The sequence below is a fragment of the Oncorhynchus gorbuscha genome, unplaced genomic scaffold (assembly GCF_021184085.1).
Source record: "Oncorhynchus gorbuscha isolate QuinsamMale2020 ecotype Even-year unplaced genomic scaffold, OgorEven_v1.0 Un_scaffold_4413, whole genome shotgun sequence".
NCBI lineage: Eukaryota > Metazoa > Chordata > Actinopteri > Salmoniformes > Salmonidae > Oncorhynchus > Oncorhynchus gorbuscha.
This window is the reverse complement of record NW_025748432.1, coordinates 20,001-33,157: the sequence shown is the minus strand read 5'-3', so window position 1 is coordinate 33,157 and position 13,157 is coordinate 20,001. Positions and strand designations below refer to the sequence as shown.

The following is a 13,157-nucleotide window of genomic DNA, read 5'->3' as shown; positions in this document are numbered from 1 at the left end:
GGGCAATGTGTAATATGCTTCTTAGCATCTGTAGAACCTTCAGCCTCAACAGGATGCCGTTAGGGCAATGTGTAATATGCTTCTTAGCATCTGTAAAACCTTCAGCCTCAACAGGATGCCGTTAGGGCAATGTGTAATATGCTTCTTAGCATCTGTAAAACCTTCAGCCTCAACAGGATGCCGTTAGGGCAATGTGTAATATGCTTCTTAGCATCTGTAAAACCTTCAGCCTCAACAGGATGCCGTTAGGGCAATGTGTAATATGCTTCTTAGCATCTGTAAACCTTCAGCCTCAACAGGATGCCGTTAGGGCAATGTGTAATATGCTTCTTAGCATCTGTAGAACCTTCAGCCTCAACAGGATGCCGTTAGGGCAATGTGTAATATGCTTCTTAGCATCTGTAAAACCTTCAGCCTCAACAGGATGCCGTTAGGGCAATGTGTAATATGCTTCTTAGCATCTGTAAAACCTTCAGCCTCAACAGGATGCCGTTAGGGCAATGTGTAATATGCTTCTTAGCATCTGTAAAACCTTCAGCCTCAACAGGATGCCGTTAGGGCAATGTGTAAATAAATAGACTAAAACAAAGTAGGACTGGATAGATGGAGAATAAAGGTGTGTGTAAAAGCCTTCAGTCAACAGGATCTGTTGTGTGTGTGTGTGGCTACTAAACTATGCTCATTCACTCATTGGGGCTGTTTTAAAGGTTCTTTGCAGATGTGTGTGTGTGTGTGTGTGTGTGTGTGTGTGTGTGTGTGTGTGTGTTGTGTGTGTGTGTGTGTGTGTGTGTGTTCACTGTTGTGTGTGTTTGTGTGTTCTTTTGCAGATGTGTGTGTGTGTGTGTGTGTGTGTGTGTGTGTGTGTGTGTGTGTGTGTGTGCATCTATACATGTATATATATATTTACCAGTCAGTGTGTTTGGACACACCTACTCATTCCAGGGTTTTCTGTATTTTTACTATTTTCTACATTGTAGAATAATAGTGAAGACATCAAAACGATGAAATAACACATATGGAATCATGTAGTAAGCAAAAAGTGTTAAACAAATATTTTCTATTTGAGATTCTTCAATGTAGCCTTGATGACAGCTTTGCAATGTAGAAAATAGTCCAAATAATGATAAACCCTTGAATGAGTAGGTGTCCAAACTACTGACTGGTTCTGTACATGTAAAAGTGCCTGTATGTTATCACTGACAATGTGTGTGTTCATTTTATGTGTGTGTGTATGTGCGTCTGTGTGTGCGCGTGTGTCACTCACACGTTGGTGGTGAAGATGCCGTAGATGAGGTCCTGTTCGGGCAGATAGAAGGTGCTCTGCAGCTCGTTATAGTAGAAGGGGATCTCTCCTGACCGCGAGCAGTTCAACCGCGCCTTCATGAACGTAGTCCAAGTGTCCTCCAATAGGAAGCGACCGCCCACGTCGTTCTTACAGACCCGGGCGACCCGGGAGAACACGGTGCGACCGCAGTCGTGTTCGACTGCGTTCTCTCTCAGGAAGAAATAGGTGAAGAGACCCACCTCGTAGACTGAGATAAAGTGAGGGTCTGGAGGAGAGAGGGAAGGAGGGAGGGGAGGAGGGAGGGAGGAGGGGAAGAAGAAGAAGAAGAAGGGAGAAGGGGAGGCGAGGAGGAGGGAGGGAGGGGAGGAGGGAGGGGAGGAGGGAGGGAGGAGGGAGGAGGAGAGAGGGAGTGGAGGAGGGAGGTGAGGAGGGGAAGAAGAAGAAGAAGGGAGAAGGGGAGGGCGAGAGGGAGGGGAGGAGGGAGGGAGGAGGGGAAGAAGAAGAAGAAGAAGGAGAAGGGGAGGGCGAGAGGGAGGGAGGAGGGAGGGGAGGAGGGGAAGAAGAAGAAGAAGAAGGGGACGGCGAGAGGGAGGGGAGGAGGGGGAAGAAGAAGAAGAAGGGAGAAGGGGAGGGCGAGAGGGAGGGGAGGAGGGAGGGGAAGAAGAAGAAGAAGGAGAACGGGAGGGCGAGAGGGAGGGGAGGAGGGAGGGAGGGGAGGAGGGAGGGGAGGAGGGGAAGAAGAAGAAGAAGAAGAAGGGAGAAGGGGAGGGGAGAAGGGGAGGGCGAGAGGGAGGGGAGGAGGGAGGGGAGGGGAGGAGAGGGAAGGAGGGAGGGGAGGAGGGGAAGAAGAAGAAGAAGGGAGAAGGGGAGGGCGAGAGGGAGGGGAGGAGGGAGGGGAGGGAGGGAGGAGGGAGGGGAAGAAGAAGAAGAAGGGAGAAGGGGAGGGCAAGAGGGAGGGGAGGAGGGAGGGGAGGAGGGGAAGAAGAAGAAGGGAGAAGGGGAGGGCGAGAGGGAGGGGAGGAGGGAGGGGAGGAGAGAGGGAAGGAGGGAGGGGAGGAGGGGAAGACGAAGAAGGAGAAGGGAAGGGGAGGAGGGGGGGAAGAAGAAGAAGAAGAATGGAGAAGGGGAGGGCGAGAGGGAAGGGAGGGGAGGAGGGGAGGGCAGAAGACAGGAATAGAGAAAGAGAGGGAGGGCAGAAGACAGGAATAGAGAAAGAGAGGGAGGGCCGAAGACAGGAATAGAGAAAGAGAGGGAGGGCAGAAGACAGGAATAGAGAAAGAGAGGGAGGGCAGAAGACAGGAATAGAGAAAGAGAGGGAGGGCAGAAGACAGGAATAGAGAAAGAGAGGGAGGGAAGGTGTAAGTTCGGCATGAGATATGGTATCAAATCAAATCATCAAATCAAATGTTATTGGTCACATACACATGGTTAGCAGATGTTATTGGTCACATACACATGGTTAGCAGATGTTATTGGTCACATACACACGGTTAGCAGATGTTATTGGTCACATACACATGGTTAGCAGATGTTATTGGTCACATACACATGGTTAGCAGATGTTATTGGTCACATACACATGGTTAGCAGATGTTATTGGTCACATACACATGGTTAGCAGATGTTATTGGTCACATACACATGGTTAGCAGATGTTATTGGTCACATACACACGGTTAGCAGATGTTATTGGTCACATACACACGGTTAGCAGATGTTATTGGTCACATACACACGGTTAGCAGATGTTATTGGTCACATACACACGGTTAGCAGATGTTATTGGTCACATACACACGGTTAGCAGATGTTATTGGTCACATACACATGGTTAGCAGATGTTATTGGTCACATACACATGGTTAGCAGATGTTATTGGTCACATACACATGGTTAGCAGATGTTATTGGTCACATACACATGGTTAGCAGATGTTATTGGTCACATACACATGGTTAGCAGATGTTATTGGTCACATACACATGGTTAGCAGATGTTATTGGTCACATACACATGGTTAGCAGATGTTATTGGTCACATACACATGGTTAGCAGATGTTATTGGTCACATACACATGGTTAGCAGATGTTATTGGTCACATACACATGGTTAGCAGATGTTATTGGTCACATACACATGGTTAGCAGATGTTATTGGTCACATACACATGGTTAGCAGATGTTATTGGTCACATACACATGGTTAGCAGATGTTATTGGTCACATACACATGGTTAGCAGATGTTATTTGTCACATACACATGGTTAGCAGATGTTAATGCGAGTGTAGCAAAATGCTTGTGCTTCTAGTTCCGACAATGCAGTAATAACCAACAAGTAATCTAACTAACAATTCCAAAACTACTGTCTTATACACAGTGTAAGGGGATAAAGAATATGTACATAAAGATATATGAATGAGTGATGGTACAGAGCAGCATAGGCAAGATACAGTAGATGGTATCGAGTACAGTATATACATATGAGATGAGAATGTAAACAAAGTGGCATAGTTTAAAGTGGCTAGTGATACATGTATTACATAAGGATGCAGTCGATGATATAGAGTACAGTATATACGTATGCATATGAGATGAATAATGTAGGGTATGTAAACATTATATTAGGTAGCATTGTTTAAAGTGGCTAGTGATATATTTTACATCATTTCCCATCAATTCCCATTATTAAAGTGGCTGGAGTTGAGTCAGTGTCAGTGTGTTGGCAGCAGCCACTCAATATTAGTGTTGGCTGTTTAACAGTCTGATGGCCTTGAGATAGAAGCTGTTTTTCAGTCTCTCGGTCCCAGCTTTGATGCACCTGTACTGACCTCGCCTTCTGGATGATAGCGGGGTGAACATGCATTGGCTCGGGTGGTTGTTGTCCTTGATGATCTTTATGACCTTCCTGTAACATTGGGTGGTGTAGGTGTCCTGGAGGGCAGGTAGTTTGCCCCCGGTGATGCGTTTGTGCAGACCTCACTACCCTCTGGAGAGCCTTACGGTTGTGGGCGGAGCAGTTGCCGTACCACGCGGTGATACAGGATGCTCTCGATTGTGCATCTGTAGAAGTTTTTGAGTGTTTTTGGTGACAAGCCAAATTTCTTCAGCCTCCTGAGGTTGAAGAGGCGCTGCTGCGCCTTCTTCACGATGCTGTCTGTGTGAGTGGACCAATTCAGTTTGTCTGTGATGTGTATGCCGAGGAACTTAAAACTTACTACCCTCTCCACTACTGTTCCATCGATGTGGATAGGGGGGTGTTCCCTCTGCTGTTTCCTGAAGTCCACAATCATCTCCTTAGTTTTGTTGACGTTGAGTGTGAGGTTATTTTCCTGACACCACACTCCGAGGGCCCTCACCTCCTCCCTGTAGGCCGTCTCGTCGTTGTTGGAAATCAAGCTTACCACTGTTGTGTCGTCCGCAAACTTGATGATTGAGTTGGAGGCGTGCGTGGCCACGCAGTCATGGGTGAACAGGGAGTACAGGAGAGGGCTCAGAACGCACCCGTCACCACCTGGGGGTGGCCCGTCAGGAAGTCCAGTACCCAGTTGCACAGGGCGGGGTCGAGACCCAGGGTCTCGAGCTTGATGATGAGCTTGGAGGGCACTATGGTGTTAAATGCCGAGCTGTAGTCGATGAACAGCATTCTCACATAGGTATTCCTCTTGTCCAGATGGATTAGTGCAGTGTGCAGTGTGGTTGAGATTGCATCGTCTGTGGACCTATTTGGGCGGTAAACAAATTGGAGTGGGTCTAGGGTGAGGTGATATGGTCCTTGACTAGTCTCTCAAAGCACTTCATGATGACGGAAGTGAGTGCTACGGGGCGGTAGTCGTTAAGCTCAGTTACCTTAGCTTTCTTGGGAACAGGAATAATGGTGGCCCTCTTGAAGCATGTGGGAACAGCAGACTGGTATAGGGATTGAATATATCCGTAAACACACCGGCCAGCTAGTCTGCGCATGCCCTGAGGGCGCGGCCGGGTGATGCCGTCTGGGCCTGCAGCCTTGCGAGGGTCAACACATTTAAATGTTTTACTCACCTCGGCTGCAGTGAAGGAGAGTCCGCATGTTTTCGTTGCAGGCCGTGTCAGTGGCACTGTATTGTCCTCAAAGCGGGCAAAAAAGTTATTTAGTCTGCCTGGGAGCAAGACATCCTGGTCCGTGACTGGGCTGGGTTTCTTCTTGTAGTCCGTGATTGACTGTAGACCCTGCCACATGCCTTTTGTGTCTGAACCGTTGAATTGAGATTCTACTTTGTCTCTATACTGACGCTTAGCTTGTTTGATAGCCTTGCGGAGGGAATAGCTGCACTGTTTGTATTCGGTCATGTTACCAGTCACCTTGCCCTGATTAAAAGCAGTGGTTCGCGCTTTCAGTTTCACGCGGATGCTGCCATCAATCCACGGTTTCTGGTTAGGGAATGTTTTAATCGTTGCTATGGGAACGACATCTTCAACGCATCTTTCAGCTCCAAACGGCTGATGCAGCGGCAGGAATGTGAGCAGTGATGTTCTTGGCATGGAATCAGTAGTTCTCTCTTCCTTACACTTTCCCATTACCATTAGGACTCATCCTCTTTCCTTTCCCCCATTACCATTAGGACTCATCCTCTAGGATTCCTTTCCCATTACCATTAGGACTCATCCTCTAGGATTCCTTTCCCATTACCATTAGGACTCATCCTCTAGGATTCCTTTCCCATTACCATTAGGACTCATCCTCTAGGATTCCTTTTCCATTACCATTAGGACTCATCCTCTAGGATTCCTTTCCCATTACCATTAGGACTCATCCTCTAGGATTCCTTTCCCATTACCATTAGGACTCATCCTCTAGGATTCCTTTCCCATTACCATTAGGACTCATCCTCTAGGATTCCTTTCCCATTACCATTAGGACTCATCCTCTAGGATTCCTTTCCCATTACCATTAGGACTCATCCTCTAGGATTCCTTTCCCATTACCATTAGGACTCATCCTCTAGGATTCCTTTCCCATTACCATTAGGACTCATCCTCTAGGATTCCTTTCCCATTACCATTAGGACTCATCCTCTAGGATTCCTTTCCCATTACCATTAGGACTCATCCTCTAGGATTCCTTTCCCATTACCATTAGGACTCATCCTCTAGGATTCCTTTTCCCATTACCATTAGGATTCATCCTCTAGGATTCCTTTCACGTTACAACATAATGAGTGCCTCTAGCCAGTTACAGTTGGCTGTTCAGTAATGTATTGGCATTGACATAGAATTGCTAGAATGCAAATACCCCATCAAGTCATGTTCCCTGATGGGCGGACCGGCAGCCATATTGAATGTACCCATAACCAGGAAGCAAAGCAGGAAGTACAGTCATGATCCAATTGTAATTCTATTCCCACACTATTAGACAAAATAGTTCCAAAAGAGTTCTTTGGCTATCCCTATAGGATAACCCTTTTTGGTTGTAGGTATAACCCTTCTGGGTTCCATGTACCTAGAGCCCAAAAGGGTTCTACCTGGAACTGAAAAGGTTCTACCTGAAACCAAAAGGGTTCTCTTTTTTCCAAAGAGTGTATGGTACACATGAGTGTTTACCGTTGAGCCATTTGGAGTTGTACTGGGCTGTTCGCAGCGGCGGCATGTTACCAAGGCTACGGTAGATGACGGGGTCACGACCCGAGAAGTCGATGACAGTGGCGGCGTAGAGTTCGCCCTTCTCTGTTACCATGGCAGTGGAGTTGTGACGCGGGTCGTAGGGGCATCTCGCCACCCCGTTCACCGTGTCCATCACCCGACTGATGTTTCCTATCTGGAAGAGGATGGAAGAAGGGTGAGGATAGAGGGTGTTTAGATAGAGGTATGTCCAGATGTCCATACTAGGATCCTAAACAGCAGAACAGGCCACTCCATTCAGCTAAGGGATGATTTTTGTCAGAGCGGATGTCAGGGGCCCAGAACATAATTATTATAATCTTTACACTGTAAATAGACCACAACTAAGCCGAAAAATATATTGTATTTGAATATAACAATCCCTTCATACGTTGATTACAATGAGACACAATCATGTCTCCTCTTTTACTCGTGGGAATACTGGAGAACAGATTTCTTCCGGTTTTGCCGCAGACACCTGCTATATAGTATGCATGGCCAAAACATGACTTCATACTATACTGAACAAAAATAGAAACGCAACATGTAAAGTGTTGGTCCCATGTTTCATCTGCTGAAATAAAAGATCCCAGAAATGTTCCATACGCACAAAAAGTTTATCTCTCAAATTTTGGCCACAAATTTGTTTACATCCCTGTTAGTGCATCTTATGTGGGGGACAATAAAAGGGCACTCTAAAATGTGCAGTTTTGTTACACAACACAATGCCACAGATGTCTCAAGTTTTGAGGGGGGTGCAATTGGCATGCTGACTGCAGGAATGTCCACCAGAGCTGTTGCCAGAGAAGTGAATGTTCATTTCTCTACCATATGCCCACTCCAACATTGTTTTTGAGAATTTGGCAGCAGGTCCAACTGACCTTACAACCGCGAACCACGCCAGCCCTCATCCGGCTTCTTCACCTGCGGGATGGTCTGAGACCAGCCACCCGGACAGCGGATGACACTGTGGGTTTGCACAACCAAATCATTTCTGAACAAACTGCCAGAAATCGTCTCAGGGAAGCTGATCTGTGTTCTTGTCGTCTTGACCTGACTGCAGTTCGGCGTCATAACCGACTTCAGTGGGCAAAGGTTCACCTAGGATGGCCACTGGCACGCTGGAGAGGTGTGCTCTTTACGGATGAATCCCGGATTCTACTGTACCGGTAGGTGTCAGAAAGCATGTCGTGGCGTAGTGTGGGTCAGTGGTTTGCTGTTCAACATTGTGAACAGAGTGCTCCATCCTGTCACTTCTCTCTCATCTCCCTCTCCTGTTACTCCTCTCTCATCTCCCTCTCCTGTTACTCCTCTCTCATCTTCCTCTCCCTCTCCTGTTACTCCTCTCTCATCTCCCTCTCCTGTTACTCCTCTCTCATCTCCCTCTCCTGTTACTCCTCTCTCATCTCCCTCTCCTGTTACTCCTCTCTCATCTTCCTCTCCCTCTCCTGTTACTCCTCTCTCATCTTCCTCTCCCTCTCCTGTTACTCCTCTCTCATCTTCCTCTCCCTCTCCTGTTACTCCTCTCTCATCTTCCTCTCCCTCTCCTGTTACTCCTCTCTCATCTCCCTCTCCTGTTACTCCTCTCTCATCTCCCTCTCCTGTTACTCCTCCCTCTCCTGTTATCTCCCTCTCTCCTGTTACTCTCTCACCCCCTCTCCTGTTACTCTCTCACCTCCCTCTCCTGTTACTCTCTCACCCCCCTCTCCTGTTACTCTTCTCTCATCTCCTTCAACTCTATCTTCATCCTCCCCTCCCTCTCTCTCTCACCTGCCGGGTGGTGCAGACGGGGGTAAAGGCGTTGGTTCCACAGGTAAAGATCCGCCTCCCGGTGATGAGCAGGACCCGGATGTAGTTCTGACATTCATCCTGTGGGGACGGGAACACGGGAGGTCAAAGATGTCATAACACCACCATACAATAGTCTATTAATTTCTTCCTGTACAAGGTTAGTACAGCTTCTAGTACACTTCATTGAAGCTATCTAAATATCTCTGGTGAGGGCAGCCCCTTTAATGTAGAATTCTACCAGTCATCTGTCTTTCCCTATCTAAATATCTCTGTTGAGGGCAGCCCCTTTAATGTAGAATTCTACCAGTCATCTGTCTTTATCTAAATATCTCCGGTGAGGGCAGCCCCTTTAATGTAGAATTCTACCAGTCGTCTGTCTTTATCTAAATATCTCTGGTGAGGGCAGCCCCTTTAATGTAGAATTCTACCAGTCGTCTGTCTTTATATAAATATCTCTGGTGAGGGCAGCCCCTTTAATGTAGAATTCTACCAGTCGTCTGTCTTTCTCTATCTAAATATCTCTGGTGAGGGCAGCCGCTTTAATGTAGAATTCTACCAGTCGTCTGTCTTTATCTATCTAAATATCTCTGGTGAGGGCAGCCCCTTTAATGTAGAATTCTACCAGTCGTCTGTCTTTATCTATCTAAATATCTCTGGTGAGGGCAGCCCCTTTAATGTAGAATTCCACCAGTCGTCTGTCTTTTTCTATCTAAATGTCTCTGGTGAGGGCAGCCTCTTTAATGTAGAATTCTACCAGTCGTCTGTCTTTCTCTATCTAAATGTCTCTGGTGAGGGTAGCCCCTTTAATGTAGAATCCTACCAGTCGTCTGTCTTTCTCTATCTAAATGTCTCTGGTGAGGGCAGCCCTTTAATGTAGAATTCTACCAGTCGTCTGTCTTTCTCTATCTAAATGTCTCTGGTGAGGGCAGCCCCTTTAATGTAGAATCCTACCAGTCGTCTGTCTTTCTCTATCTAAATGTCTCTGGTGAGGGCAGCCCCTTTAATGTAGAATCCTACCAGTCGTCTGTCTTTCTCTATCTAAATGTCTCTGGTGAGGGCAGCCCCTTTAATGTAGAATTCTACCAGTCGTCTGTCTTTATCTAAATATCTCTGGTGAGGGCAGCCGCTTTAAGGTAGAATTCTACCAGTCGTCTGTCTTTCTCTATTTAAAGTGTCCAGAACTGCCAGACAGCTATAATACCTCTGTCTTTCCTTTGCTCTGACAGGACCGCTTGGTGTCTTCATCTGGTCCCCATTCTACTGCCTAGAGAAGAAAATTACATTTAAAAAATGACATATAAACGTGTGCACAATAACGTGGACAGAATGTGTAGATTGGATCCTTGCTAAATCAGATTAGTATGGGATATGTACTGTATATACTACTATACATACACATACACAAAAAGTATGCGGACACCTTTTTTAATCAACACCCGTTGCTGACAGGTGTATAAAATTCAGCGCACAGTCATGCAATCTCCATAGACAAACATTGGCAGTAGAATGACCCATACTGACTTTCAACGTGGCACCATCATAGGATGCCACCTTTCCAACAAGTCAGTTCATCAAATTTCTGCCTTGCTAGAGCTGCCCCGGTCAAATGTAAGTGCTGTTATTGTGAAGTGGAACGTCTAGGAGCAACAATGGCTCAGCCGTGAAGTGGTAGACCACACAAGCTTACAGAACGGGACCGCCGAGTGCTGAAGTGTGTTGTGTGTAAAAATACTCTGTCCTCGATTGCAGTCAATCACTCCAGTCTAATCACCATGGCTTCTCCCCCCAACTCAATCACTCCAGTCTAATCACCATGGTTACTCCCCCAACTCAATCACTCCAGTCTAATCACCATGGTTACTCCCCCCACTCAATCACTCCAGTCTAATCACCATGGCTTCTCCCCCCAACTCAATCACTCAGTCTAATCACCATGGTTACTCCCCCCACTCAATCACTCCAGTCTAATCACCATGGTTACTCCCCCCACTCAATCACTCCAGTCTAATCACCATGGCTTCTCCCCCCAACTCAATCACTCCAGTCTAATCACCATGGCTTCTCCCCCCAACTCAATCACTCAGTCTAATCACCATGGTTACTCCCCCCAACTCAATCACTCCAGTCTAATCACCATGGCTACACCCCCAACTCAATCACTCCAGTCTAATCACCATGGCTACAACAATTGGATCTTGACCACAGGCCAAACAAAAAGAAAAACACAAGTCATCCAGCTAACACAAAATGTTCCAACAACATTTCACTAAAATAGCTGATAAATAAACTGGTGGCCTACCATTACAATGCTAACTGCACAAACTATTGACCTGCAGAAACTATTTCCTATTTCTTATTAAACCGATATATCTCTCAGACCCTCAAACTTAAGGGGAGTCCTTACACTGACACACCTTACAGTATACTGTAGCATTTCACTGTCCTTTACTTTGGAGCCACTGAAACTGGCCTCAGCCTCGTGAACGTTCACTGCTAAACTCCCACCAAGTCTTTCCCTCAGTCACCCCTGACAACAGAGCTCCCAAATCTACTTCTAAAGATCAGGGACAATGCGTGAATGAAACTGAAAACTCTTCCCTGTGTTTGCATAATGCCATTGTGGCCACTGGTGCAGTGGTCGATTAAGGAGTTGGTTCTCAGAGGTGTCATTCATGGTTCGCTTGCTCTGATAGGCCGACCAGGGCCTCCAAAGTCACACATGTCCCTCCCTCCCCCAGCCTGCTCCTTGTCCGTTCATTCAGTATAGCATTGATGAATGACATGAGACTCTTATTGAGACGGTCAGTGGGCTCATTGTTCAAGGACACTCCTTAAGTACCTGGATGTATACTGACTACACTCCTTAAGTACCTGGATGTATACTGACTACACTCCTTAAGTACCTGGATGTATACTGACTACACTCCTTAAGTACCTGGATGTATACTAACTACACTCCTTAAGTACCTGGACGTATACTGACTACACTCCTTAAGTACCTGGATGTATACTGACTGGACTGACTCACTTAAGTACCTGGATGTATACTGACTACACTCCTTAAGTACCTGGATGTATACTGACTACACTCCTTAAGTACCTGGATGTATACTGACTACACTCCTATACTGACTACACTCCTTAAGTACCTGGATGTATACTGACTACACTCCTTAAGTACCTGGATGTATACTGACTACACTCCTTAAGTACCTGGATGTATACTGACTACACTCCTTAAGTACCTGGATGTATACTGACTACACTCCTAAGTACCTGGATGTACCTGGATGTATACTGACTACACTCCTTAAGTACCTGGATGTATACTGACTACACTCCTTAAGTACCTGGATGTATACTGACTACACTCCTTACCTGGATGTACCTGCATGTATACTGACTACACTCCTTAAGTACCTGGATGTATACTAACTACACTCCTTAAGTACCTGGATGTATACTGACTACACTCCTTAAGTACCTGGATGTATACTGACTACACTCCTTAAGTACCTGGATGTATACTGACTACACTCCTTAAGTACCTGGATGTATACTGACTACACTCCTTAAGTACCTGGATGTAAGTACCTGGGATGTATACTGACTACACTCCTTAAGTACCTGGATGTATACTGACTACACTCCTTAACCTGGATGTATACTGACCTTAAGACCTGGATGTATACTGACTACACTCCTTAAGTACCTGGATGTATACTGACTACACTCCTTAAGTACCTGGATGTATACTGACTACACTCCTTAATGTACCTGGATGTATACTGACTACACTCCTTAAGTACCTGGATGTATACTGACTACACTCCTTAAGTACCTGGATGTATACTGACTACACTCCTTAAGTACCTGGATGTATACTGACTACACTCCTTAAGTACCTGGATGTATACTGACTACACTCCTTAAGTACCTGGATGATACTGTATCCTTAAGTACCTGGATGTATACTGACTACACTCCTTAAGTACCTGGATGTATACTGACCTGGATGTATACACTCCTTAAGTACCTGGATGTATACTGACTACACTCCTTAAGTACCTGGATGTATACTGACTACACTCCTTAAGTACCTGGATGTATACTGACTACACTCCTTAAGTACCTGGATGTATACTGACTGACTACACTCCTTAAGTACCTGGATGTATACTGACTACACTCCTTAAGTACCTGGATGTATACTGACTACACTCCTTAAGTATACTGACTACACTCCTTACCTGGATGTATACTGACCTGGACACTCCTTAAGTAACTGGATGTATACTGACTACACTCCTTAAGTACCTGGATGTGTACTGACTACACTCCTTAAGTACCTGGATGTATACTGACTACACTCCTTAAGTACCTGGATGTATACTGACTACACTCCTTAAGTACCTGGATGTATACTGACTATACTCCTTAAGTAC

The 13,157-nt window shown here is 46.0% G+C and overlaps 1 protein-coding gene across 1 annotated transcript in view; it reads right to left on the bottom strand.

Moving 5' to 3' along the window:
* Positions 1-1,260: 1,260 nt before the first annotated feature.
* Positions 1,261-13,157, bottom strand: part of LOC124028544 (semaphorin-5B-like) — a 25,018-nt gene continuing 13,121 nt past the window's right edge. Inside the window, exons 4-7 of the mRNA XM_046340586.1 lie at positions 9,914-9,976; positions 8,692-8,790; positions 6,865-7,078; positions 1,261-1,550 (exon numbers count right to left, since the gene is read on the bottom strand). Coding sequence (XP_046196542.1) covers positions 1,261-1,550; positions 6,865-7,078; positions 8,692-8,790; positions 9,914-9,976 — 666 coding nt within the window. The remainder of the gene's footprint in view (positions 1,551-6,864; positions 7,079-8,691; positions 8,791-9,913; positions 9,977-13,157) is intronic.